The sequence below is a fragment of the Cygnus atratus genome, chromosome 4 (genome assembly GCF_013377495.2).
Source record: "Cygnus atratus isolate AKBS03 ecotype Queensland, Australia chromosome 4, CAtr_DNAZoo_HiC_assembly, whole genome shotgun sequence".
Lineage (NCBI taxonomy): Eukaryota > Metazoa > Chordata > Aves > Anseriformes > Anatidae > Cygnus > Cygnus atratus.
The window spans coordinates 2,785,853-2,813,562 of record NC_066365.1 but is presented as its reverse complement, the minus strand read 5'-3'; the positions used below and the strand labels follow the sequence as shown (position 1 = coordinate 2,813,562).

The 27,710-nt window shown below is 39.8% G+C and overlaps 1 protein-coding gene across 1 annotated transcript in view; it reads left to right on the top strand.

Moving 5' to 3' along the window:
- Nucleotides 1-27,710, top strand: part of ANK2 (ankyrin 2) — a 165,832-nt gene that overhangs the window by 13,880 nt on the left and 124,242 nt on the right. Inside the window, exons 3-4 of the mRNA XM_050710362.1 lie at nt 13,661-13,759; nt 15,074-15,172. Coding sequence (XP_050566319.1) covers nt 13,661-13,759; nt 15,074-15,172 — 198 coding nt within the window. The remainder of the gene's footprint in view (nt 1-13,660; nt 13,760-15,073; nt 15,173-27,710) is intronic.

Below are 27,710 nucleotides of genomic sequence, written 5' to 3'. Positions count from 1 at the left end.
CAATGAAAATAAAGCTGGATATCAAGTTGAAGGTTGTCACTATTTCTGGCTGGTTTCTTTATAGATAGGTACAGTGTAAATGTTCTGAGGCATCTGCGTCTTGCAAAATCCACCTCGCTCCTGGTCCCTTTGGTTTTGTATTGCTGTGACAGAGTAAGATTGAACACTGTCTGAACAGCAGATTTGGAAAGCTGAGGCCCACCCGTCGTACAATTTTTTTTTTTTCCCTATACTGATAGTCTCATTCTCTTGTTTGTTTGGAGAATTGGGACTCTGCTGACATTCACATTTTTTTTGCACTGTTAGATATTGCTTTTTTGTTTAGTGTATCCATTTTAATTGTAATGAGACATGGGTCCCCAGGTAACGGGCATTGCCTCATTTTAATGAAAGATATTATTTCCTCCAAAGAATTTGAATCCTTAATATTGGTTGGTAATCAATAGGTATTGCAGCACGTAAGCTACCACCCTCTGCTCATCTGTCAGATAGCTGTGATTAATAAATTCCGCAGCATGCTAGCTGTCAGGTTTATGGTTTTGTTTTGTTTTAAGCTATTTTGAATAGTTCTTTTCTAGCATCTGCGTAGCTGTAGGGGATAATTTAAAAGAAATTTGTTGCAAACATTTGTCTGAAGGACAGTGTGGACTGGCATTGTTTACAGAGCCAAGGAAGAAGTTGAAAATCATGTAATGGTATCCTAATGCTTATGTGTGAAGACATTGCTTGAAAGTTTTAAAGGGAGGTGTGCTTGAAGGAATAATAAAATTGGAGCTGATTGAGACTAACAGTATCTTTTCAGGCAATAGTTTGCAAAGATGAATGTGTTAGTGTGTGACTAGATTTCTAAACTGACTTGCAAAAATGTTTTTCAGTCACCTAAAGAAGTTTCTGGTAAAGATTTTCACAGTTGTTGTATTATTATGTTTAAGCATGGGGGAATTTTTAGAGTCTGGGGTTCCTGTCATACCTAAAACAAGAGTTGTCTTCCAGGACACACTCTCATTGATATGATAATAATGGCAATAACCTAACATAGAAATTATAGGTTTAAATTTGTAACAAACTTAGAATTTTGACTTTTTTGAAATAAATTATTCTAGCACTATTTGCAATATGTTGATATGTTTTTCCAAAATATAGAAGCAGTCTATGTTTTCAGTTTTATACTTAGTTTTTCAGGGCTTGTTATTGCTTGGATTGCTCATTAAATGAATATGAATGCTGGGGAATGGGCTAGGAATTGAATAATTCATACCAAGGAGAGCAGATGTTAGCAAAATAAGTCATTAAATTTGCACAATATCTGTGAATTTTGTTAATGTATTTATATTCAGAACATTCAGTTAATATTTTAGTAAACAAATTTAGAACCTCATTATTTACGTGTACACAAACCCTTAAATTTTTTTTTTTCAATTTTTTTTCTATTTTATGGTGAAAAGTACCAACTAAGCATCACTTAACCTAAAGACAGAAACATGGTGGAAAGTATGTATTTTACTGAAGAAAAGAAAGGTAATTCCATTGTTGTTCAGCTCTAATGAGGACTTCCTTTGTTGGCCATTTAATGCTGAAATTCTATCCTGGCCTTCATAAAAGTTTAGAAGGATTTTTTTGCAACTGCGTAGTTACTCAGATATTTTCAGTGGGTTCTAAAACACATCTTCATTTTCAAGTTCAAGAGAAGCGGCAGGAGGTTTAGTACTCCTCAGTGCCAGTCTTCTCCCCTAAGAACATTTGCTGGAACTGTAGAGGTAATTGTTTCAACAAAAGCAAGATGAAATCCAATTCAAATGTGCGCTTCCATGGTAGAAACAGCACAAGGCAGCCTGGGCATTATAGAAATATGCTAGTATGCTAGTTTATCACATTGTAAGCAGTATGGTCAGCCCATTGATTTTCCTTAGCCTTTAATCACGTTGTCCCATGTGAAGCACCTGATCCCCAGTGACCTGGGGTGCGGAAGTCTGAGGCTTCCCCTGCTATTTTTGTGAGATGTCAGCCTACAAGTAAACATTCAGTGGGTAGTATTTTTAGCTAACCAGCTAACTTGTGTCCAAGCAGATTAACATCTTGAAGCTCAGTTGCAGAATCTCTAGTCAAATGATAATTAGCATTGCAATCCTGATTACCCTCAGATGGTTAGAATAGCCATGATTTTTATTCTTTTTTTCAAAAAACAGTTTTGGAAAACCGTAAACTCAAATATGCTTTTAACACTATTTAGATATGTTTTTACTGCTGCTCAACGTTCTCTATAAAATAAATTGTTTTAGATATGGCTATGAAAAGGTACTTAAATTTTGTGCTTAAAGTGCTGCCTCTCACTTCCGAGAAATTACTAGTACTGTAAAAACACACTATTAAGGTTCCACCATTGATATGACTGCAACGTGATAGAACATTTTAGATTGGTTCTTTTGTAACTCTATTCTATAAATCCAATTACTTTTGCTTCATAGCCCAGGGATCTAAGTTTGCAATGAGTGACTAGTACTATCAAATTTAGTAGCATGGTAACCGTGACTTAAAATAAGTATGCAAGTAAGTGTCTGCAGCAGGCCTGCAAAATGTCTTGATATTCGAGTGAAGTCAATGGCATTTCTTTGAATGGGGATTTGAGAGCTCAAGCTTTATGGTGAACGCATTTCTCCTAACTAAAAGCCAGATTTGATCAAAATGACCACAAACTGGACAACGCCTAGAAATTTGGGAAGTAAAATTGCTTCTAAATATTGTTTTTAAATAACATGAAAATGAGTAAATCATTCAGTCGAAATTTCATATTAGCTCTACTTTGTAACCCATGCCTCATGAGATGGTCTAAAATTTCAGTGCCCCAGGTGAATAGAAACTTTAGAGAATGTTTATGTTCATAGCCTGCGGCATCAGGTTGAACGTGTTGACAGCACAATTTATTCTGTTTTACTGCAACAGTGAAGAGCTGTAAACAGGAAGCATTCACCTCGTAAAAAGCATTTATTCAGGGAAAGTTTGGGGGCCAAGGAAAAGACTGAACATGCTACTGCATTATGTTATGTTCCAATTTGAAATCTGATGTCCCAATACTAAGTTATTGGAACACCCTGTGGTTCTCCAGTACTACCCAAGCAAACCTTGGTCCCAAAGGCCTTGTCCCAGGCTGTCCACCATGTTGTGCACAGCTTACTCATGGCACCATGCTAAAGGACACAAACAAACAAGAAATACAACTCTTCTTTAATAGCCCATGGCACAAAATTTGTGTTGTTTCAGGAAGTTTCACCCAGAAAATAAATAGCACAAGCCATGTCTTTGGGACCTGGTGCTCTACATGGGCCCAGGAGAAGGCCTAGGGGCAGGTCGGGGCTAGTGCGGGGTGCCCAGCCTGCTCTAGGGAGACCTTGTGCAGACCGCATGTAAACTGTGCTGACAGGAATCTGGGGCAGGGGGATACCTTTTAAAAGTTTTTTCATATTCTCAAATTCTTTAGATCCTTAATTCTTTGGTAAATTACCTACACATTTATTTTAAAACTACATTTAAATCCTAATTAATTTAATTTAAGAATGCAGCTTGCCGCTAGTCTGAAGAAGGCTGTTTTCCTGCACTGGAGCTTTATACTATCCAAAATTTTATGTATACCACCAAGAAATCCTCAGTAAAATTCCTTGCCCCTTTCTGATACATGCTGACATTCAGACTTAGAAAAAGTATGCATTTAAAAAAAAAATATTGCTGTTGGAGAATGTCAGATAATGCTGGCTATGATGGTGAAATGTCAAAACTAACTCAAAAAGCCCACAATTGTGGACACTGTTCATTTCTGGAAAAGAGTAGATGGAAGAATAAGAAATGAAATGATCTAAAATATTTTGAGACATTATCTTCCTTGCTGAAGAAAAGCTGCAGATTATTACAGCAGGCATATGTCAAATGGAAGTTAGGATATAAAAGGCAGGGCTCGTTGAGAGGGCTTTAAACTAGGTAAGAAGGGGGATGAGGCTGAAATTAGGCTTGTTGGAGCTGTGCCAGGGGGAACAATGGCAAAACTGGGGAAGAAGGCAATGGCCCAACTGAAGTGCATCTACACTAATGCACGCAGCATGGGTAACAAACAAGAGGAGCTGGAAGCCATCGTGCAGCAGGAAGGCTATGACTTGGTTGCCATCACGGAAACGTGGTGGGACCACTCTCATGACTGGAGTGCTGCAATGCCTGGCTATAGGCTCTTCAGAAGGGACAGGCAGCACAGAAGGGGTGGTGGTGTGGCTCTCTATATTATATAGAGAGTGTTTTGATGTTGAGGAACTTGAGGCTGGGAATGATAAGGTTGAGTCCCTATGGGTTAGGATCAGAGGGAAGGCCAACAAGGCAAGCATCCTGGTGGGGGTCTGTTATAGACCACCGAACCAGGATGAGGAGACGGATGAGGAGTTCTACAGGCAGCTGGCAGAAGCCACGAAATCATCAGTGCTTGTCCTCGTGGGGGACTTCAACTTCCCAGACATATCCTGGAAGCACAACACAGCCCAGAGGAAGCAGTCTAGGAGGTTTCTGGAGAGCGTGGAAGATAGCTTCCTGACGCAGCTGGTTAGAGAGCCTACCAGGGGAGGTGCCCCGCTAGACCTTCTGTTCACAAACAGTGATGGACTGGTGGGAGATGTGGTGGTCAGGAGCTGTCTTGGGCAGAGTGACCACGAAATGGTTCAGTTCTCTATTCTTGGCGAAGTCAAGAAGGGGACCAGTAAAACCGCTGTCTTGGACTTCCAGAGGGCTGACTTTGAGCTGTTCAGGACACTGGTTGGCGGAGTCCCTTGGGAGGAGGTTCTGAAGGGCAGAGGAGTCCAGGAAGGCTGGGCACTCTTCAAGAAGAAAATCTTAATGGCTCAGGAGCGGTCTGTCCCCACGTGCCCAAAGACGAGCTGGAGTGGAAGAAGACCAGCCTGGCTGAACAGAGAGTTGTGGCTCGAGCTTAGGCGAAAAAGGAGGGTTTATAATCTTTGGAAAAGAGGGCGGGCTACTCAAGAGGACTATAAGGATGTTGCGAGGCTGTGCAGGGACAAAATTAGAAAGGCCAAAGCCCATCTGGAGCTCAATCTGGCTACTGCCGTTAAAGATAACAAAAAAAGTTTTTACAAATACATCAGCACGAAAAGGAGGACTAAGGAGAATCTCCATCCTTTACTGGATGCGGGGGGAAACTTAGTTACAAAAGATGAGGAAAAGGCTGAGATACTCAATGCCTTCTTTGCCTCAGTCTTTAGCGGCAAGACCAGTTGTTCTCTGGGTACCCAGTACCCTGAGCTGGTGGAAGGGGATGGGGAACAGGATGTGGCCCTCATAATCCATGAGGAAATGGTTGGCGACCTGCTACAGCACTTGGATGTAGGCAAGTCGATGGGGCCGGATGGGATCCACCCGAGGGTACTGAGCAAACTGGCGGAGGAGCTGGCTAAGCTGCTTTCCATCATTTATCGGCAGTCCTGGCTATCAGGGGAGGTCCCAGTCGACTGGCGACTAGCAAATGTGACGCCCATCTACAAGAAGGGCCAGAGGGTAGACCCAGGGAACTATAGGCCTGTTAGTTTGACCTCAGTGCCAGGGAAGCTCATGGAGCAGATTATCTTGAATGTCGTCACGTGGCACTTGAAGGGCAACCTGGTGATCAGGCCCAGTCAGCATGGGTTTATGAAAGGTAGGTCCTGCTTGACGAACCTGATCTCCTTCTATGACCAAGTGACGTGCTTGGTGGATGAGGGGAAGGCTGTGGATGTGATCTACCTTGACTTCAGTAAGGCTTTTGACACCGTTTCCCACAACATTCTCCTCAAGAAACTGGCTGCTCGTGGCTTGGACTGGCGTACACTTTGTTGGGTTAAAAACTGGCTGGATAGCTGGGCCCAAAGAGTTGTGGTGAATGGAGCCACATCCAGTTGGAGGCCGGTTACTAGTGGAGTCCCCCAGGGCTCGGTACTGGGGCCGGTCCTCTTTAATATCTTTATCGATGACCTGGATGAGGGGATCGAGTGCACCCTCAGTAAGTTTGCAGAAGACACCAAGTTAGGTGCGTGTGTCGATCTGCTCGAGGGTAGGAAGGCTCTTCAGGAGGATCTGGATAGGCTGGACCGATGGGCTGAGGCCGACTGTATGAAGTTCAACAAGGCCAAGTGCCGGGTCCTGCACCTGGGGCACAACAACCCCAAGCAGCGCTACAGGCTGGGAGATGAGTGGTTGGAAAGCTGCCTGGCAGAGAAGGACCTGGGAGTACTGGTTGATAGTCGGCTGAATATGAGCCAGCAGTGTGCTCAGGTGGCCAAGAAGGCCAACAGCATCCTGGCTTGTATAAGAAGCAGTGTGGCCAGCAGGGCTGGGGAAGTGATTGTCCCCCTGTACTCGGCTCTGGTGAGGCTGCACCTTGAGTACTGTGTTCAGTTTTGGGCCCCTCGCTACAAGAAGGACATGGAGGTGCTTGAGAGAGTCCAGAGAAGGGCAACGAAGCTAGTGAGGGGTCTGGAGAACAAGTCTTACGAGGAGCGGCTGAGGGAGCTGGGCTTGTTCAGCCTGGAGAAGAGGAGGCTCAGGGGTGACCTCATCGCTCTCTATAGGTACCTTAAAGGAGGCTGTAGCAAGGTGGGGGTTGGTCTATTCTCCCATGTGCCTGGTGGCAGGACGAGGGGGAATGGGCTAAAGTTGCGCCAGGGGAGGTTTAGGTTGGATATTAGGAAGAACTTCTTTACTGAAAGGGTTGTTAGGCATTGGAATGGACTGCTCAGGGAAGTGGTTGAGTCACCATCCCTGGAGGTCTTTAAGAGATGTTTAGATGTTGAACTTAGTGATATGGTTTAGTGGAGGACTTGTTAGTGTTAGGTCAGAGGTTGGACTCGGTGATCTTGGAGGTCTCTTCCAACCTAGACGATTCTGTGATTCTGTGAAAAGTGAGAGAGGTACTGTTTGCTGTCTGTGTCAAAGAATTTAATGATGAACAGGAGAAGAACTGGGGGTTTACATGTGCTCCTTATTGAAAACATATAGAGACAATCTTTTCTTGCTATCTAGAAGAAAGTTTCATTAAAGGACCTCCTGTCAAGAAAACACTTGCTGTGTTACAGGGAACAGAAGCTGGTGAACTTCAAGGTATGCAGTTACGAGAGATTAAATCTAGACCTGAGTTCTTTTGCTCTTCTCTCAGAAGTACCTCTCAAAAATATTTTTGAATACATCCAATAAGTTTTAAGTCTTAGCAATAAGCAACAATATCAGCAAAAAGACTCACCCTCAGGACAGAGAATATTTAACATGATAATCACTTGGAAACATTAAAAGTTTTTTAGTTTTTTCTAGTGTTCGTTTTCTCTTGCTTGCTTAGAGCAGAGCATGACTAGGGTTGCTATAGGTTCATCTTCTTTGAAAAGTAGCTCCGTTCTGCAACTGGCTAGCAAAGTTCCTCTTTTGTAAGGGCATGTTAACAATATTGTGCAAAGCAGTGGCTTCTTATACATTGACACCTTATAGGTGAAATCAGAGCCAGATAAATGCAAGCACAATATGTAAATGCAAAAGAATAGATGCTGCATAATTTTTTATAAAGAATAATATCTGATAAGATAGAATTAATATCTAAAAAGATAAAGTGTTCCTGGATGACAGATGATGATACCACCGCTAACTTTTAGAATCTGTGGTTTTGCATTGAGGTTAAGATCAAAGCTGGTTTTATACCTTTTTTCATCAGGGTAAGAAAAAAAAAAGAAAAAAAGTTTGACTGGTGTGCAAAAAAAAGTAAAATCTTATATTATTCAATAATTAATATTACCTGACATCTGGGTTGACCCAGGAATTTTCTACACTATGTGAAGTCTTTTGAGCTTTTGACAAGCAGTACAAAATGGAAAATATTAAAATAATCCCTTCAGACCTATAAATAAAATTAATATTTGGAATGCCTGAGCCCTGGTAAGCTAGGAAAAGCTTTCCTCTGTGTACTGGATAATCTGTTTCCCTGAGGACATTGATTACTCTCCGGGGCTTCTCAAGCACAAAGAATGAACTGTGATGGGCCTCCTACACCGTCATGGCTAGAGAGCATGATTTCTTAGCCTTTGCCATCCATTGAGCTCATACAGCCATTTTAGCTTGTTGCAAACACCCGCTCTAGAAATTACAAGAAATTGCTCACAAAGCTGTCTGAAGTGGGTTCACTTAGCTTTCAATTAAGACCACCACCTTCCATTGAATAAGTAAACATCACTGGTGTGTTTTAAGTGTTATGAGGACTGGAAGCATGCTTTTCTTCTAGAGGGTAGGGAATAAGGCATGGCAGCTGCTGCTGAAGCCTCGGTTATTCCTCCTCCTTCAAGGGGTTTGAGTGGGGTCTGTCCAGGTTGTGTCCCAGCAGTCTAAGGGGAAAACCTAACACACTCTGCAAAACATAGGAAATGTAATTTATTTTAAAAGAGTGAGGTATCTGCATAGTCTTTAAAACATGAAGCGTCATATATGCATTTTTTTCTCAGTATAATGCTATTTTTAGACTAGATGCCAATTCAGTAAACAATAAGTAATGTTAAGAATATGCTTTCCTGAACAGAGGTAACACAAGAAAATGCTTTCTTCAGTTTTAGAAGTTGTTTATCATATCCTAAATTTTCACAGAGCTATCTTTATAAATGATAAAAATATTTCCCCAGTTTAATTGTTTCCAAAATCTGATGGAATTTAATGTTTCTGAGTATATTAAATGCAGGGATTAGTCATTACATAATTATGTTTTGTTGAATGCTACCTTCAGCTGATGTCAAGTTAAATTATTATGGAATTTTCCCTTTAATCTGAATTCAAGCACAATTATCTGTTCTGAAAATCATAAATCATTGATATTTCTTCATTTCTGGAGAGATTTAGAAATGTCCGTGGGCAAAATTACTTGCCTTTAAATAGTCCCTTTAAAAAAAGTCTAGTAATTAGTATTTTATAGGTTGAAAAACCTGATAAGCATTAGAAATATGATTCCTTTAAGGTTATTTTCTATATTTTATGAACCCAGGTATTTTAAGACATGGCTGTTATTTCTCGTTAATATAGCAAGAAAAACCAACGTGCTTCTGAAGTATATGAATCAACACTCATAATGTTGGCTAGGAAAATGAACTATACTTTTATAGTATGCATTTATAAAGCCCTTTTACTTTGGCAGCTCCAAGCTCTAACAGAAATTAGACCCGCAAGTCTGAGGGTTCATCAGCAGTCTGCTGTATTTTGAAAGAGAATTGGTAGTCCAAAATGCAACTTACAGTAATGTTTCCCTGCCTTGTCGTTGAGGTTTGTCAGTTTTCACAGTATTAAAAATTACTTTTCATGAAAGGAAAAATGCATGATGGACTTCTGACATTTGTTTTGATTAAGTCTTCTGTACTCACAAGGAGTGAATGCAAAGTCTGATACCCAGAAGAGAAGAGGGCTCAAACGTTAGGTATTCTGGAGGGGTCTCCAGCTCCAAGGCTTTAAAAACTTAGATCTGTTTGGCTTTTGCTCTCATTTTGATGGTTTCTTCATAGTTTGGTTGGTGTCTTTATTGCTTGAGTCTCAGTGAGACAGAGCACCAGCTATTAATTACTCCCTCATATAGCAGCTAACACTCCTAGTAGTGCTAACTATAGACTGAAGTAGCACTCTAGTCATAATGAGGTCGACAGTATCACTTGTTGATAACTCAGTAGGTTAATTCATTTTCATTAATTCGTAGGCTACAAAGCAACATAAAGGGAGAATTTTCTTAATCTGAAATTATTTTTTCTTTTGCCACCCTCTGTTTTATTTCTTTGTGATATTTTGGGAAAAAACTTCAAAAGACTTTTTGAGTGGAGAAACCCATGTGCAGTTCTCCAACGTGCCCTCTCCCAAACCCTTCTAGAAAAGAGCCTGACGACGTGCAGTTTTGAGTTGCCTGAGAGATTTATTCAAAGGAGACTATTTGCAACAACCTTAGGCCAATATTTTAGAGAGATAGAGAAAAGCATTTGACTTTAACAAAGACTGTGATGCTGTCTTTTAGTCTAAGGCTGTACTGGTGAGCTCAGATGCCCTCTTAACTCTGTAAGAAGTTGTTGAAACATGTACAGAAGTTAGCACAACCATGCAGAGCTTTTAATTTAAAAAAAATAATTAAAAAAATACTTTTAAACTTTCATTGTGTTTGTAAATTATGATTTGCTATTGGCCTGTTAGCAGATGTGTAAGCCAGTGAACACAACATCAATGGCAGCAACTTGATGGAAGTGCATTATATTTCATGCTTCAAGTGTAAAGTAGAGGGTTACTTTTGTTAATATACATTCTTGCTTCCTAATGTTCTGAAGTGTGTAACAGCAAGATACAGGAGAAGCAGAAGCAATTCTTCTGGTACCAGTGCTGATTTTAAATGTTCCTTGAACTGTAGATTGCTCTGGTGCTCTGCCAAGAAGTCACCTTTCTGTGGGGTCAGTTTGCTTTGGGTTAGACAGGAATAGTATAAACTATTAGTGCTGCTGGATGCAACAGCAATCTGAGTGCTGTGCCAGGAGGAGTAATTGCACCAGGCAGTGGCCTGAAGAACATCCATTCAGTGAGGGTCTGGTCCTGCTGGAGCTCAGTTCAAAGGCAAAAGTACCATGGACTTCCTCAGGTGATTTTCAGACGACAGCAGTGATACCTGGTGCCAGTCTTCCAGAAAAGAAAGCAACTGAAATTCAGATGGTTTAGAAAGGTTTGGTGATTTTCCCTGGACTTCACAAGAAATTTGGAGGCTTTTCTGGTGCAAATATGTAGGGTAACACTAGAAGTGCTGTGAGCAATAGTGGTACGCGTGCACGCTCGTAGCACTCCATGGGATGCAAAATGCCAAAATCTCTAGCTTGGTGGCAGAGGAGAAAAAGGACTGAGGGAATCAGGCTCTGCAGGGAAACGCTTGAACAGCCAAGCTTGTGAGGTTTAGTATTACGTTCTTTTATGAGAGTTAGAATTACAAATGAGCCTCTGGAAAAAAAAAGGTAGTTATGGTATATGTGTGCTTTGTTGGGAGGAGCAGCCCAAATGCTGTATGGTTTTGCTTAGCAGACAACTAACTTCATCTCTCCCCCACCCACAACTTTTTGGTAGGCATAGGAGAGAAAAGGGAAGTGTCAGAAACCTTTGTTTTTCTGCAGTACAAGAATGTTGCTGACAGAAACGGAGGAGTTGCATTGGTTAAATCTGAGCTTCCATCATCATAAGTAGCAGGGATCAGCCTTGTGGGCTGGGAAATAATTACAGCATTGGTGCTGTTTATGGAGGAACAAAGCTTGCTTTAAGGCTTCAGTCGTGCTGGCCCTTAACATTCAAAGTGCAATGCTTGCTTCTGCTGCTGCTTGGTTTAAGTAATTACAGAATTTGAATGCATACCGTAGGAACTGTTTATGCTGTAGTTTGTTTTTGTAGCCTTTTTACTAGACCTCATTGTATTCATTTTACTTATGTTTTAATAAGTATGATAAATCAGTAATATTGCAAAGAAACTTAATCTGTTCAGCAGCATTAGCTTTCAGTTACTTAACGCGGTGGCATTAGATATCTCCCTCAGGTACAAATACAAATATTTCAAGAGTTTGTTTCTGATTTAGCACCAAGACAAGCTTTCCTTTCTCCACAGTCTGCTGCATGTTAATGCAAGGCAGCAGCTCATTCTGAACTTTCTGCAGCCAGAGGCGTGTGAGTGCACATAACTTGTGTAGGCCATGCAATGTTTCAGTTTCTGTGCTGTCATTTGTGGAATTCAGTCTGCCTGCAAAGAGTGAAAAAAGGCTGATACAGACCACAGAAATACATCAGCCATGTCCAGCTGTAAGGAGTCAGAGTTGCTGTTCATACTCATAGGAAGTGTTGAGGACTGAATTTACTATATTAGATATGAGAACAGGTCTTTGTTTTCAAGCAATGAGAAGGACGCTGTGTGTTTCCTCACAAAATACTATTTCAAAACTTACAACTGCTGTAGGTAGTAGTTGTGGTTATTTTATACTCAGCTGAGATTAAAAACAAGGAAGATCAGAGCTGCCTGAAATGTTTTCAGCTTGCAAAAAAAAAAATCACTGACATGCACGGTCCTAGTCATCCTGATGGTTATGATCAACCTCACCACATAAATTTTGACTTAAAATATATTCTTGATCCCAGACATGGCACTGTTGCCAGCCTTGGACTCTGCAGTGCTGTGGTAGGGTTGTTCCTCTGGAGTAAGAAGGATCCTGTTACTGCTGCTTCACCCGCATAATGGGATTTGAAACCACATTTCCCAGTAACATTTCCTAGCTACCAGGCTACATAAGGGTATCCTTTGCCTTTTGGCAGCTTCTGAATGTAACCTTCCTTCAGTTCTTTTGCTTTCCTCACAGCTGCACTTCTGAATTTGACCACAAAATCTGTCCGTATTGCATGAATGTAGAATTAAATGGATTTACTTCAGAAACGCGTCTGGATTGGAGTGTCTGCAGCCATTGGACCCACTCCCATTAAATACCTCCTGTGAAGTGCTAAGTGCTTTAAAATCCCACCAGGAATTACGAGCTCATGCTGCCTCTGAGGATGGGCAAATAAAAGACTAGAAAGCTGCTTGTTGATTTCATAATTTAAATGACTACCAACTATTGTGAGACAAGTGATAAAAGCTACAGAGTGCTCAACTTGCTGCAAGTTACTCAGATACCTGAGTACTGCTTGTGATGCTTGCAATATGGAAAACAGCAGAGTGCTTGAGGGCAATGGCAGTATCTGGTGCTGTCACCTGCCTGATGTACTGTGAAAAATAACATAGGATTGTGAAAAATAGGTTGGCAATTCTGTTACAATAGACTGCCATTTTATATTTTCCCATGGGTGGAATAGGGATAATAGGAAGAGAAAGATACAGTTTCCATAGCTGGACTTTACAGGAGATAAAGTATCCTATTTAATATGAGAGGGATTTAAGTGTTCATTTTATTAGATTTTTTTTTTTCCTGAAAATCCTAGTGCTCATTTCAATCATTTTCTTGTCGTTTTTGAATGAGGTTACAAATCCACAAAGTTTAGTGAAGACCTTCTCATCAGAAACCAGCAGATGTACTAAGTCAAAGACCAGTACACCTTGCAAGCCACATATAATCCTGTTTTGGTCTACTTGTGTGAGTGGTCTTCTGACTGATACCAGTTATTCCAGAGAAAAGAGGGGAGAGTCCAGGGTTCAGGACAGCTACACCAGCCTGGAAGTATCCTAATTCAATAGACACATCCTGTGTAAATTTGTCTAAGTCTAGTGATTTTTCAGTGATGATAATACCTCAGTAGGGACAGATAAAATTACAGAAAGTATAAGGTAGATATGCACTCAAATTTTGAAATAATGGGCTCCCAAGGTGTAGTGGTCCAGGGAAATGTGGAACTATAAGGGAGGAAGGAATCTCTTAGGAGAATTTGCTGGCTGAAAATATGGTTTGTTTTGATGTCTGTTGCTATGAGAAGCTTTGTCACTTAACTAGCCAAGTCCAAAATATCTGACTTATGTAGACAGTCAGCTAGCAGATGTAACAGTATTCCAGCTACTAATCTTCTTCTTATAGCAGGGTAAGGTAGGAACGTGTATCTTCAGAACTGATATTTGTAACTGATATGGCCCGTGTGCTTACAGAATGGACTCAATGCTCTGCACCTGGCAGCTAAAGAAGGCCATGTGGGACTGGTACAAGAATTATTGGAAAGAGGGTCGGCTGTGGATTCTGCCACTAAGGTAATTCACACACGTCTGTAAGTCTATTCACAAAAAGAGTAACTCAAATACATGGGAGAAATTTAGAAAAAAATATTAAAGTACAAAATAAGATTATAGTATAAATACTTCATTGATATTTACAGTGCTGTTTCCATTATGGTCTGTGTCTATGTTCTTGGCTGATGCTTCTCAGTTCTAATTGAAAAGGGGAAGATTACTTATACAATCTGTTTGCAGGGGAAGAATTAAAAAAAAAAGTGATGCCAAATTTATTATTTCCAATGACAATTGAGTGAATATAGCTTAAAACAGTAGATTTTTTCAAATCCGTGAAAATTGATAAGTGAATATATCGTATCCAGAGATATATGCCCAGTCTTTGCATTAAGTTACTGCCACTGTGTCCCTGTGGGATTCTTTTTTTATGATTGCTGATGTACAGGATCTCCATCAAGGTTGGCACTTGGTCATCAGCTCAAAGTGCTTCTTGCTGAACTTCTTATTTCTGTCACTGATAGAAAAACAGAAGTTCCCTCCTTTCTTCAAAAACATCTTTAAGTCACCCCTCAGTGAAGCTGCTGATAGAACTACCAGCTTCCAGATGGAACTTTGGAGTTTTGCTTTGCTTTTATGAGCCTTAGGCACCTGGTCTTGATTGTTTAATAAAGTAATTTAAAAAGCTGGGGATGGGAGATTGGCCTGGAAAAAATACAAGACTCTTACAAATGCAGCTGTCTACCACGCTGCTGCTGTTTTCGAGAGATGTTTTTTATTATGCACTGCGTCTCTTAACTTGAAGTTAACAACTTTCAAAAATACGCATTTTAATTTTATGCAGATTAGAGAACAGGAAAAAAAAAGGTTTATCTTCCACTTCTAAAAGACTGGTTTCTGTCACTTAAGTTAGATCCTCCTTTTGGGCCTTGTACTAGGAAATCTCATTTTACACGTGATTCACAGCTTGAATTTTAGGATTCCTAGACTCCTTTCAGCTGCATTCTACAGGGCATGATCTCTAGAGCTGAATTAAAAAAAACCTGTTAGCCCATATTATACTTTATCTAGAAGTTTGTTCCAAACCCAAATCAAATTCTGTAATTTCACTCAAAAGTTATGTTGGGATGTAAGTGTTGAACAACCACCGAAGATATCTTCATGGTTGCTGCTACCAGTTCTATCCCTTTGATGGTTATGGAACATCATGAAAATGTAAGGTAAAACTGTACTTAAAAATTTAAGGCCTGCATGCTGGATATTATGAAAGAACTGCTGGTTAAAATGATTCCTAAAGAAGGTAATGTCTTTTGCTTTTTCCCTCTTTATTTATAACAGAAAGGGAATACAGCCCTACACATTGCATCCTTAGCAGGACAAGCTGAAGTTGTCAAAGTTCTGGTTAAGGAAGGAGCCAATATTAATGCACAGTCTCAGGTATGATGCTATTTTCCTTTTTCTTCTAAAAGTTATTTGGTGGAATTTAATGGAGTAGATCTGAGGTGCTAGGCGTTGATTCCAAACTCTTTTGATGCCACACCTGACCTGGTGTTCACTGCTCAGTAAGTAAAATAAAAGTAAATAACAAAATGAAGTTATGTACTCATTGTGTGATATATAAACTCACATTTTTGTTGATTGAAATCTGTTAATAAATTGTTTGTTTCAGAAATCCTGCAAAGTGTAGACATATTATATCATATGTTTTCCTTATATTTGGTGTGCCATAGTGAGGAACATAAATTCTCAGACTTGATTTATAAAATTGTTTTACATGGTTATTTGTGAGCTAGACATTTGCAGATAACTTACTCAGGCTTCTGAACTCATTCTTCCTGGGATCAGATAGAATTTAAGTCAAAAGTTTGGAATGTACATTTGAAATTGGGAAATGCACCTTGTCCTGGTGGGCAAACTAACTGTAAAAAGAGCCTTGTTATTTCCACTGACATGAAGCTTGTCTATTCTTCCAAAATGTACCAGAGAAGGTGGTGATGTTGCCGAGACTGACTGATGGCCAGTTCTTCTCTCTCCAGTTTGGGCAAGGCTGTAGCGGCAGCTGCCGCCCTGCTGTGATTTCAGACCTGTAAACAACGTGCTCGATTCGCAGTGAACAACACACTGCAAAGTAGCTAGATGATGGTTTGTTTTCTGAGCTAACTGTTCCCATCTCCTCAACCCTCCCAAACAGACACACTATTATCACTACGGAGCAATTGGCCAAGTTATCCTTACGCATATTTAAGATGCACGCAATTTCCTCTATTGAGGATTAGGAACAATTTATCAAATAAATTATTTGGCTAAAGTTTGTAAATTCTTCCTTCTTAACTATGGCAACTGTCTGTAGCTATAGAGAACAGGACATATGGTACAGATGAGGACTATATATGATACAGAAGCTGCCATCTTTATTCCAGCAACATCTTTCTAACTCATCTTGTCTGCTTGTGACATTCTCAGAAATAAATCATTGAGCTAACAGTGTTCCAGTTGAGTTCAAGTGCATCATTCAATGATTGCAAATACCATTTTTGCAGTAATGGTGTAAGCTATGACAAGGAGGAAAACAAGTCACACTTCAGGGGTAGATTAATTTCAAATTGAATTTTCCTAGCACTTACTGTCTATAGGCAAAATAATTAAGCTTAATCTTTCTGGGATACATGAGCAGAACAAGAGAGCGATGTGATTAAATGCTGTAGCTTGAAACTACCTTGGTTGAAAAGAAATTGTGGAAACATAGCTGGGCCTGTGTGAGATGCTTTTCTCAGTCCTGTTCTGTAGAGCATTCTCTTATCAATAGGAACACAGCCAAGTTTGTGAAAGGATTTGGTTTGTTAGAGTCCATCCTAAGTCTGACCACCTTCACATCTTGCTGGCCCAGACCTGGGAACCTGCTTTTTTCTTTTTTCTGTTTGATGTCATCATAAGATGGATGGTATAAAGTAAATGGAGGCCAAGAGATGAACCAATAGGACTATAAAACAAGCAGGTCTGTCTGTACTTTCTTTACATTTTATGACAATAGAAAGAAATTGAAAAGATCTTTAAGATGCCTTCAGTCCAAGATTCTTTGACTTTTTATTCTTAATTTTGCTTTTTGCCCCAAAACTGCTGTTAAAGAGATCTCTCAGGACAACTGTTGGTCAATTACTCTCCATCCTCTACTTACATTAAAGATAAGGAATGCTGTAATTCCATTGCTAAAAAATTTAGGAAACTACTTTCTTAATGAACTTATTGAATGATTTCTGCATTCATTTTTCATCCTTCTCATTGTATAAGAAGATTGACTGATATATTTAATATTAGGATTTTGAGCATAGTAAGAGAAGTAATGTTAAAAATGATACTTTCATGAAGCATCATCCTTCATAAACACTTTTCTTTATGCTTGAAAAAGAAATAAAATTTCCTAAACGTGAAAAACACATTCTGACAGAATTGGAAATTAATTTCACAGATATTATTTTATATGCTATTCTAGTTTTTAAAACATTTATTGTTAGCAGTGAATGTTCTGTGTAATGTGTGCAGACCTGTTAACAGGCATTTGCTACTTCAGTTACCATCCAAGTGGGATCGATTCAACAGATAACAACAGACATTTAGAAGATGGCAGTCGGCAACCTGGCATAAACACTTGTTTTCTGCCTACTGAAATCCGTATCTATCTGTCAGGAGTTAGTTTTCAGAATAATGGGGGAGGGATGCAGTATTATGAAGATACTCCACAAAAGGTTTGCAAGTGGGGACATTTTTAGATGTAAAAGAATGCACTCCTAAGGGAAACCCCAAATGGCAAATGTAGACTTGGCATTAATGAACAAAGATGAAGTGAAAGACTTTGATTAGTGTTTATAAAATGCTTATAATTTTTAAATAAAGAGTCATAGCATTTAAAGCGAGTCATTCAGCTTTACGTAACATGGTTTTTTTGCCTACCACTGTAAATTTATAGAGTCCTGGTAGAGCTTTACCATCTCTGGTAGTTGATGATTTTTCTCTGCCAGGAGAAGCATATGCAGAGTGGTAATGTGGGAGTTCTGGTGAAACTCCTAGTTCAGATTCTGCAACGTCTTGCTGTGTGTCTGGATGAATATAATGAACACTGCTGGCACCTCAGTATTTGTTGTCTAACCTTTGCACCTCATAGCTGCTGGTGGATGATGCAGATAGCAGTAGAAGGCCTGTACAAGTATGGTGTCAACTGATAGAAGGGATTTTCCCCACTGCTGCTTACTGGTTGCCTCCAGACAGAACAAATTCAAACTGCTGTGATATATCTGCACTGGATTTGTGGCACGTTGCCTTCATTTAAAAAGTCTCATTCACTTGAATTGGAGGGTGACTCCTTAATGCAGTGTGATCCAGCTGCTGGCTTTTGGTTGTGTCCTTCTGGCCTGCTACCCTTTTGCTGAGGAGATAGATTACAGCTGCTTGATTATAGCTCCTTCTGTGCTTGCCACAGAGACCCACAATTACCCTGACAGAGCTGCCACTGCTGCCATGAGAGGTGTAAAAGGCCTGTATGGATAGTGGCCTGCCTGAGGTCCCTTTCAGCAGCAGCCAGTTTCTGCGTTGAGCCTTCCTGGCCTGGTCTTCCCACCCCTAGTCCCTGTAGGAGCAGTCTAGGTCGGTGAGATCAGGTGGGATGAGGAGTTCAACACCTCTTGCTGCTGCTGAGGGGGAAACGCCAGTGGAAGATGTCCCCGTGTAGGGGCTGTTCCATCATACAGTTTCCTGGACAAAGCACTGTCAACAGCCCAACAGTAAACAACTGCACACAGAGAAAGAGGTGAATGACCTACCTAGATGTGTCTTCTTCTTGGTAAATGTTGGATGGATGCACTTGGGTAATATCTGTTGATAGTATTCAGCATTTTGAGTAGTATTTGTGTGTCTGTCCTTTCACACACCTGTTCCCAGGTAGCTAAAAATTGGAATATGAATGAATAGATGTTGCCTATAGGATGGGTGGAAAGGATGTATGTTTTTAGTCAGGGCTCTGAGCAGACATCTAAGAATTTGGTTCTAATACTGATTTGCCAGAGACTTCCTGTGGAAGATTAGATTTAAAAGTTATTTCTCTGTCTTTATGCTCTATGAGGATAATGAATCAATCTACTCAAGATTGGATTTACATGCTCAAGAATCACATTCATCATAGGCAATAAATAAGTTTTTTTAAAAAAAAAGAAAAACAGACTTCAATGTTAATGAAGAGTGGACGTTTGATTTATGATGCGAGTCAAGCGTATGTAACTACAGCTGGTTGAAGAAGATAAATATGAAGTTATACGGAAAAAGGAAAAGAGAATGCCTGAAGAGAATGTGAATACTCAAATACCATTTTTATTTTTTGTCAAGCAATATGGCATTGATAAAAAGAATAAGAGAAAAAATTAATCTTACCAGGCTTAATTAAGAAATTCTGAAATGAGCAAAAATACAAGTTAAAGGCAAAATTTAATTAAAAAAAGAGAAATTATGACTGAAATGCTCAGTTTCTCTTTCCTAGTTTTTATCTCAATTCCATTTTTAAAAATAGATGCTATATTGTCACTCTCAAATCTTTTAGGAACAGTTGTTGGTATTGAGGGTGTATTACATCCTCTCCTTGGTATCTCTGTTATTTCACACTTTATTTTTTTTAGGCCCCTGCTAAATGCCATTTGGTGGTTGTGATTTAATGCCAGTGAAGATACTCAGATTGCTTCATAACTTCCTCTTTAAGGAACTTGGTATCTGTCAAGGTCATTCCCATTTCCAGTGATGAGAATTTGCCATAGTGACAAAATTTATTCTCTGATTATAAACTGATGGATAAGTGAGCATTCTAAACACTAGATTCTTTAGCTTGCAGTTTTCTTTTTCTTTTTACAGCTAAATTACATAAAAACACTGGCCTTTATCAAAACTTCCCACAAGTGACATCTGAAACGCCACACTGATTTCCCTGTTCCTTGCAACAATGAAATAACAGAATTATCTCAGAAAAGGCTATTAAAAACGTTGCAACCACTGAGATTACAAACCCCATCTGTGCTATTTGAGGCTGTTAAACATTCAGGACTTTGATTTTATGGATTTTGTTTTTTATTAGATTACTTTGCTTTGCCCTTCAGTTTTCTGCTGGCCTTCAGAGCTGTTATTTTGTTCCTCTTCCTGTCTTTTCAGAAATCTGTTCCTTTTGAGCTAATACGTCATCACCACCTATTTTTAGAAAAGTAATTTCTATTTTGATACAAAGCCTAATTGTGATTACTAATTGAATGACTCCACTTTCACCTGTGTGCATATCATTTGAGAGCTGACATCTTCCCTGAGTATGTTTCAGACAAATGCTGAAATGAGGGCAAACCCAGAAATGGCTGAAGAAATGTAGAAGTTACTGGTCCTTTTCAGCAGACCTTTACATAGAACTTGACCAGTGCGCAATTGTTTGGCTCAGGCTCAGTTAGTTGCCTTTTGCTACAAATATTTCTTAAAAAAATATATTTAATGAATGTCTGTAAGACATCCACTTGATTGACTCTGCTCATGGTTCAGTGAGCAGATCTAGATATGCTTCATCAAGTCAGAAATCAATCTCTGCAATTTCTCTTTTTGAGTTGACTAATGATTTTTGGTCGTGTAGAGATCTGACCACACACATTCTCTGTTGTCCAGCCCAGTGGTCTCCTCCTTTCACAGCCAGATAATTTCTTTACCCCAAACAACCTGTTACCAGTTTTGCCTGTGCATTAGAACAGCCATCCTTCTCCGTAATTCTCCTCTCAGTGAATGTCTACTTTTGCAACATACTATGAATTCTTATGTTAATTCTTGGTCTTTTTTTCCAGGTGGAAGAAGTGTCACCAAATTTAGTCAGTCCAACCCTTCCCTTTGATGAATTAGTACTTCTCTGTTAGTTTCTCTCGAAGTCAAACTGTATCTATCATCTGACTTATGTATAGGAATCAGAGATGCCTGAGAACTGGAATATTAGTCTCCCAAGTGTGATGACGTCCCTACTGCAATAATCTTAATAACTGAGTCTACCTCTAGGCTTGTTCCCTGCAGCAATAGTGTTGAGATATTCTGACCACACATATCGTGTGGAATGTATCTATCCTGACCTTCTCTGTTCCAGGCAAGGTCAAAAAGGTTAGTCTAATATGAAGAGTCGCACCTCATAATACGAAGTGATTCAACAAATGTCAAGGGATTGAGGTATTGTTGTGGTTTAGCCCGGCTGGCAGCCAAACACCACACAGCCGTTTGCTCACCCTCCCCCCTCCCTCTCCGGGATGGGGGAGAGAAACGGGAAAGTGAAGCCTGTGAGTTGAGATAACGACAGTTTATTAAGACAGGGAAAATAATAACAATAATAATAATAATAATAGTATTAATAATAATAATGTGTATGAAATAAGTGATGCACAATGCAATTGCTCACCACCCGTTGACCGATGCCCAGCCTATCCCCGAGCAGCCGCGCCCCCACCCCGGCTAGCCACCCCTATATATTGTTCAGCATGACGTCAGATGGTATGGAATACCCCTTTGGCCAGTTTGGGTCAGCTGTCCTGGGTCTGTCCCCTCCCAGCTCCTGCTGCACCCCTAGCCTGCTCGCTAGCAGGACAGAGCAAGAAGCTGAAAAGTCCTTGGCTTGGTGTAAGCATTGCTCTACAACAATTAAAACATCAGCATGTTATCAGCGCTCTTCTCATCCTAATCCAAAACATAGCACCCTGCCAGCTACTAGGAGGAAAATTAACTCTGTCCTAGCTGAAACCAGGACAGGTACAAAGAGCTGAAGAGTAAAAGGCAACAAAAGGAAATAGAATTCACTTCTATTCAGTAACTGTAAGGGAGCTATCATATCCTGCAGTCATCTAAGAAACACTTCCCATCAATTTTAAAACTTCCGCACTTGACCTTAGAAGAAAGTGTGTTCCCTATTAGCTGCTAAGGTTGTGCTTTGACCACTGCTTCATTTAGGGGCCCTGACAAAAGGAGCCTACCTTTTAATCATCAGATTATTTAAAGTGACCCAGATACAGAAGGCAAGGATTAGATAAATCAGTACTCCCCCAAGCTGATCTTGTTATTTAAAAGCCCTCTGGTTTCCTTTCCTCTATATCCTTCTCTAAGCTCGTTGCAAACACATTAGCCAAGAAATATTTTGTGTTTAAATTTGTCCCCATTACCATTGCCAGTTCCCTGTTTCAAAACACAGGAGATGTAGCCATCGTGACCGCTGGAGTATTCTTATCCAGACTATTGGTTGGATTAAAGCAATCCATAGAATAGCACAAAATTTCCCCCCTTAATATGCTTTCCCAAAAATGAGCGATAAGAGAGCTTGTTGAATGTCCATATTCAGTGTTACCAGTGAAGGGAGGATTTAGATGATTGTCAGAGAAGTGATCTGCTTGTCTCTATCAGGATGCCCTAGGATTTGCTTTACCAGGGATTGCTCTCCCTGTAGTTTGTAAAGATAATCTTACCATCAGAACGGACTGTATTTTGCAGAGTATTTGGTAACCTATTATGACAAAAAATGTTAATCCCACCGACAGGGCATTCTGTTTTTTATTGGTATGTTCAGAGAGACAGATTCTTAGCTGGTGTATATCAAGGGGAGTACTTTAGTTGCAGTTCATCATTACTAATGTAATAAAGGATCAGGTCCATTATGCCTTCCCTGGAAAAAAATAGTAAGAATTGCCTTCTGGAGGATTATAAGGATTTTGAGAGACGTAAACAAAAGTAATACGTTAAGAACAATGAAGGAACAGATACAGTTATTCATCCTTCCTTAAGCTAGTCCATGTTTCAACTGCCTGTCTCTTACAGTGATCATCACTTGATGACAACCAACAGTTATTCTTGATCGTGAGGTATGATTTCAGGCAGCCAGTGAGGTGTATTTGAGCGATATGCGTGTGGTTGCGAGACACCAGTGGTGCTTACAGATTTGCAGGGAATTACAGGATAACAGAGAGTAAACATAAGATAATGATTGTTGGTATCAGACTATTAATGTGGGACTTTATCATTTCCCTAATAATTCATATTGTTAAAGGAAAAACAACCCTAGGAGGGTGCCCAGTTTATGATGTCACCCAGAGCAGAAGGAGCGTGGTGATCTAGAAATACAGGACTGGTTGGCTTTCAATAGCTGCTCTGAGGATCAGGAGCTCTTGAAGAACAAGGAGGGTACTGAGCCAGTTTGATATGCGTCTGTGGGGATCCCAGTTGCAGCCCCAAAACAACTGAACTTGTCAGGGTTAGGTTTACAGTTTAAAATAGGCCAAGGGCAATCCCCAACTATTACAGAGAGGTTCAGTAGAGATCTTAGAAGAATCTCAGAACCGCACCTGAGACTTTGTCTCCAAATTCACTGAATTGATCGAATAATTATCAGGTGTACAATAACATAGTATTTAGCCTTTGGTTGAATGAATGCCTATAGAACAATGCTAATATATATGGGATCATAGATTAAAGTAGGGTGGAAGTCACTTTGGAGACCTTCTGGTCCAACCCTTCCACTGTCGACCTGGGCCGAAAGCATGGCCAGATTTGAAGTTACACCCAAGGACGAGGTTAGCTGGGTTTGTTTAGGACTGTGCCCTGTCCATTTTTTGGTATCTACAAGGACAGATTCCTCACCCTCTCTGCACAACCTGTTCCAGTGTTTGACCACCCACCCTGTGAGGAATTGTTTCTTTTTATCTGTTTGAATTTTTTCTTGCTTCATCTTGGATCTTTTGCCTCTCATCCTTTCACAAAACCCCAGTTCTCTCAGTGTCCTCTCATGTCTCAGGCTTCAACCCCTTTTACCTAAGTCGGTCGCTCCCCACTGTATTTGTTCCAATTTGTCCATGTTTTCCTTGTTCTGATAAGCCCCCAAATGGACATAGTTGCCCAGATGAAGTTTTACAAATGCTTGATAAAGTAGAGTACGTTCTCCCCTCAACCAGCTGCTATATACTGACAGCCTGTTCAGTATTAGTGAGAGGATTTAATATTTATAACGTCAATATAAGGCAGTCCAGGCTCTTCCTATATCATAAGATGATGCCCTTTATCTTTGTATTGTAGCTGGAGTGGTGGTGTTTTTGAGGCAACTTCTTCTAGAAGAGGCAGGAAAATTAATCTCTCCTATTCTACTTACCTGTATCGGGGTCCTTCTCAGGAGGAACACCATAAGGGGGTGATGTGATATCAACATTTTTGCTATATCATAATGCAGATTTCATCTCTTTTATCTTCAACCTGTTTGAATAGAAATCACAGCATCAGACTTTACTTGGATCACATTTTCAAGATTTTTTAAACAGACATAAGAAATAGCAATGTAATGTAAAGTAAATAATATAAATAAGTAAATAATATAAATAAGTAAAAATGCATATTCTTATGTAATAATGTCCTCCTTCCAGAAGTCAAAATCTGCATTGTGTGTATAGCAAATGGAGATTCTTGTACATCTATATGCACATTACAGATGTGCAGTTTGACCAGTTTTGTATTTCTGGAATGAGTGCTATTGTCCACTACTGTCACTACAGCTAACTAGATGAATAGCCTGCCATAATGTATGACATGTAAAAAGGTAGCTCGTCTCTAGGAAAAAAAAAAAAAAGTTTTACGTAAATATCATAATTTCTACCTTGTACTTTGATGATCTTTAACTAGTAGATTCCACTGATCCAAAGGGAGGTGGTGTAAGATCTTGTAATACATGTTTCTCAGCCAACAGTCTGAAAACAAACTGAAAAGGTTTACAACGTCTCTTAATCTATTTTTGTAATTTGCAATCTATTTGGTTTAAGCTCCATAAAAGAAACTAGTACCAGTGGTGCAGGTCAGAACTTCAGACTTCCATTTAAACAAATAGTGTTTTTTTCCAACAAATGATGTGATGGAGAGGTGTCCTGTAAGATTTGTTCTTCAAATACACAAACCTTAGGAGCCTGTATAAACCAGCCTATTAGCTGGAAAGGTAAGGGTTTACCAGACCGACATGCCACATTTCACCCAACTGTAATGATGCAATCTGAGACAATAAAGAACAGGAACTTGATTTGTTATCCCCTTATATTTGTGAGAGTGTTAGATATAACTGAGTCAAAACCCAATAAGTACAAACATTTTATTTATGATTTTAGTGCGATATTGTCATCCTTTCAGCCCATAACCATATACATAATACATGTCTGGATATGTATGTTTCCAGAACTGCTTTCACTTTACCACAGATAGAAGGCAAACCCCAAATGCTGTTTTGGATGACTGCCCAGAATTCAAATGCAAGACTTCACCCTAGCTAAGCTGGTCCCTAACCCATGCCCAGTATCAAGGTTATGTTTCCTGGTGCATGACTAATCTATTTTATTCCCATTATTCCCCATCAGCCCAATTCCTATTACAGGCTTCCTCTTCATAAAAATGATACTTTCAAGGCACAGAACATCTTGATTTCTGCCTGGCTGTGTTTCAGACTGTTGTTACTTTCCTGTTCCTGATGGGAAAATCATGATATTTGAAGCTCTAAAATAGAATGCTTGTGCTCTTTAAGTTTGTCACATAAGCTGGAAAGTGGCTTACAGTAAAATGCACTTCCCAGGAGAGGGGTTCTTGGAACTGCAAGGCAACAGGTGGCAGATGTATTAGTATTGCCTGAACCTGCACCGCAGCTGGGGGTCTGCATGATCTCTCACAAACCAACTTGGTGAGCACCATAAACCCAGACCTTTTCTATTCATGGGCTTTATAGTTATCTCATTGCTGTAGGCATAGAGTGGAAAACACTATTTATATTACTAGAGAATGTGAGACAGCTGAAGAGGTGCTATTTTTTTCTATGTATCCTTCTGCTTCACTGCAGATCCTTTTATTTTTTAATTAGTACAAATTAGTTTTATGGTCTGTCATCTCAAGCAGATAGGTGGTCTGTCATTATTTCTTTTGTTTAACTGCTTGGCCCCAGAATGCAGAATCACCAGCCTCTCTAAGTCCAGTAATTCCAGCCTTTCTCCTCAGTGCTTTTCTCAGCTTTAATTTTTACAGTTTGTGAGACCCTAGTGGCCTCCGAATCTGCGGTGTGTATTGAATGCAAGGATTGTTACCAAAATGATGAGCTAACACTTGTTAGGGAGTTAGTCTACAGTAGGTCAGAATCCACTGGCCTTCTGTGCCCTTACAGATGTGCCACTTTACACTGAATAGTTCTATGACTGCAAATGCTTACATCTAATCTGTGCATCACCCTGTTTACTAGCACTTACCAGCTTTGTTAATGAAGGAAAAGATACCCCTAGAAACTGAATGTATACTAATGTGCTGTGTCCTGCTCATTTTGAAACGCTCTGTCCAAAAACAAAAGGTACTTTCATCAATAACATATCCACAGTATTTAATTTAGCTAGTTGCTGATGTATCCAAAAGATGCTTTTACTGGCTGTCTCTCTTGTAAGGTGGATTCAGGACAAAACAAAAATTCCCTCCATGAAGTAGACACCAGTCACAGCAGTGCAGTCAGAAGGTACAGGAGGACAAGAGGTGAACAGAGCACATGTTCCTCCCGAATCTCTCAGGTTTGAACCACATGTGAAGCTGAAGCAAATTACTTCTCTCAGGACTAGGAAAGAACCTTGAATTGAATTATGCTTCTCAAAGGCGTAATCTGTTTTCTCACTGGTAGTGGTTCAGTGTTTCTCCGTATGGTGGGAGTAGAATCAAACTCAGTGCTAGGAGGCTTGAGGAGAATAAACAGACAGATATCAAACTGTCATCTGAGTTGTGCAACGGGACATTTTACACAAACAGATCTTATGATAAAGTATTTAGAGGTAAAAGCAAGCAATGCTCAGGTAGTACGAGTCACACATCAGTAATATTGATCTGAAGGCTTGGTAGGTGCTACAGGCTTACTGGAGAAAAAAAGTGATGTAGTTTTCTAGGAGTTTTAGATATTTTCAACTTGTGAAAGCCTGCTGAAATATCTCAGTCTAAGTATAGTTGCTTACTGCGAGAAAATCATTCTGAAAGTTTTTAATGCATATGTAATTATACCGTTAATATTTAGAGTTACTGCCATATCACACTTCTGGATTCTGATGTAAGCTAACGAAAAAACCCAGACTGTTAAAAGTTAAAGTAGTTACCTTGATCTATCCTTAATTCACCCTTTTAGGCAGAGAATCTCTCCTGCTAAGATAAAATCCTCTTATGGAGCGTATATTTTTAGACTGGCTGGCAATAATGCTCTGGCCATAATGCACAACAAAGTTCTCACAATTCCAATATTGTTGATTCTTTCATGAAGGTTTTTGCTACCAGTTTCTTGGTATTATTCAAGGTGTGTATACCAAATTCAGTTTGCAGTGTTGCGTTTATTTGTAACTCACATATTTTGTGGATTAAAATTAATTAATTGCTTGAATTGTTAGAGGATTTTTCACTGAATCACAGAATGGCTGAGGTTGGAAGAGGATTCATGTGGTCCAGACCACCGGCTCGAGCAGGGCTACGTAGAGTAGGCTGTCCAGGACCATGTCCAGGAGACTTTTAGAAAAAAAAAAAAGTTTCCTGATGGTCAGAGAGGACCTCCTGTGCTCCAGTTTGTGCCCATTGCCTCTTGTCCTTTTTCTTGTTTCTTGTCATTTCCAATGCATAACGTTGTCCTACTTGAGAAGGGAGAATAGCCTTTGCTGGAGTGGTTATTTCCTCTCCCGTGGATATTATTGGAGACAGAGAGAGAGAAGCAGCTAGCGAAGGTAGAGTTACCTTCTTCTAACTGCTAAGGTGGGATGTAGATGTCACTTGTTTAGTCTAATGTCTGTGGAAGAATGAGGAAACAAGGGGGATGAGTTGTATGCCACTGAATAAAGATTTAAGTCAAGGTCTTGCCATTTTTGTTTAAGTTAAGCAATATTCTGAAGAGTAGAAAAATCCTGTAAGTTACTGAAATTTA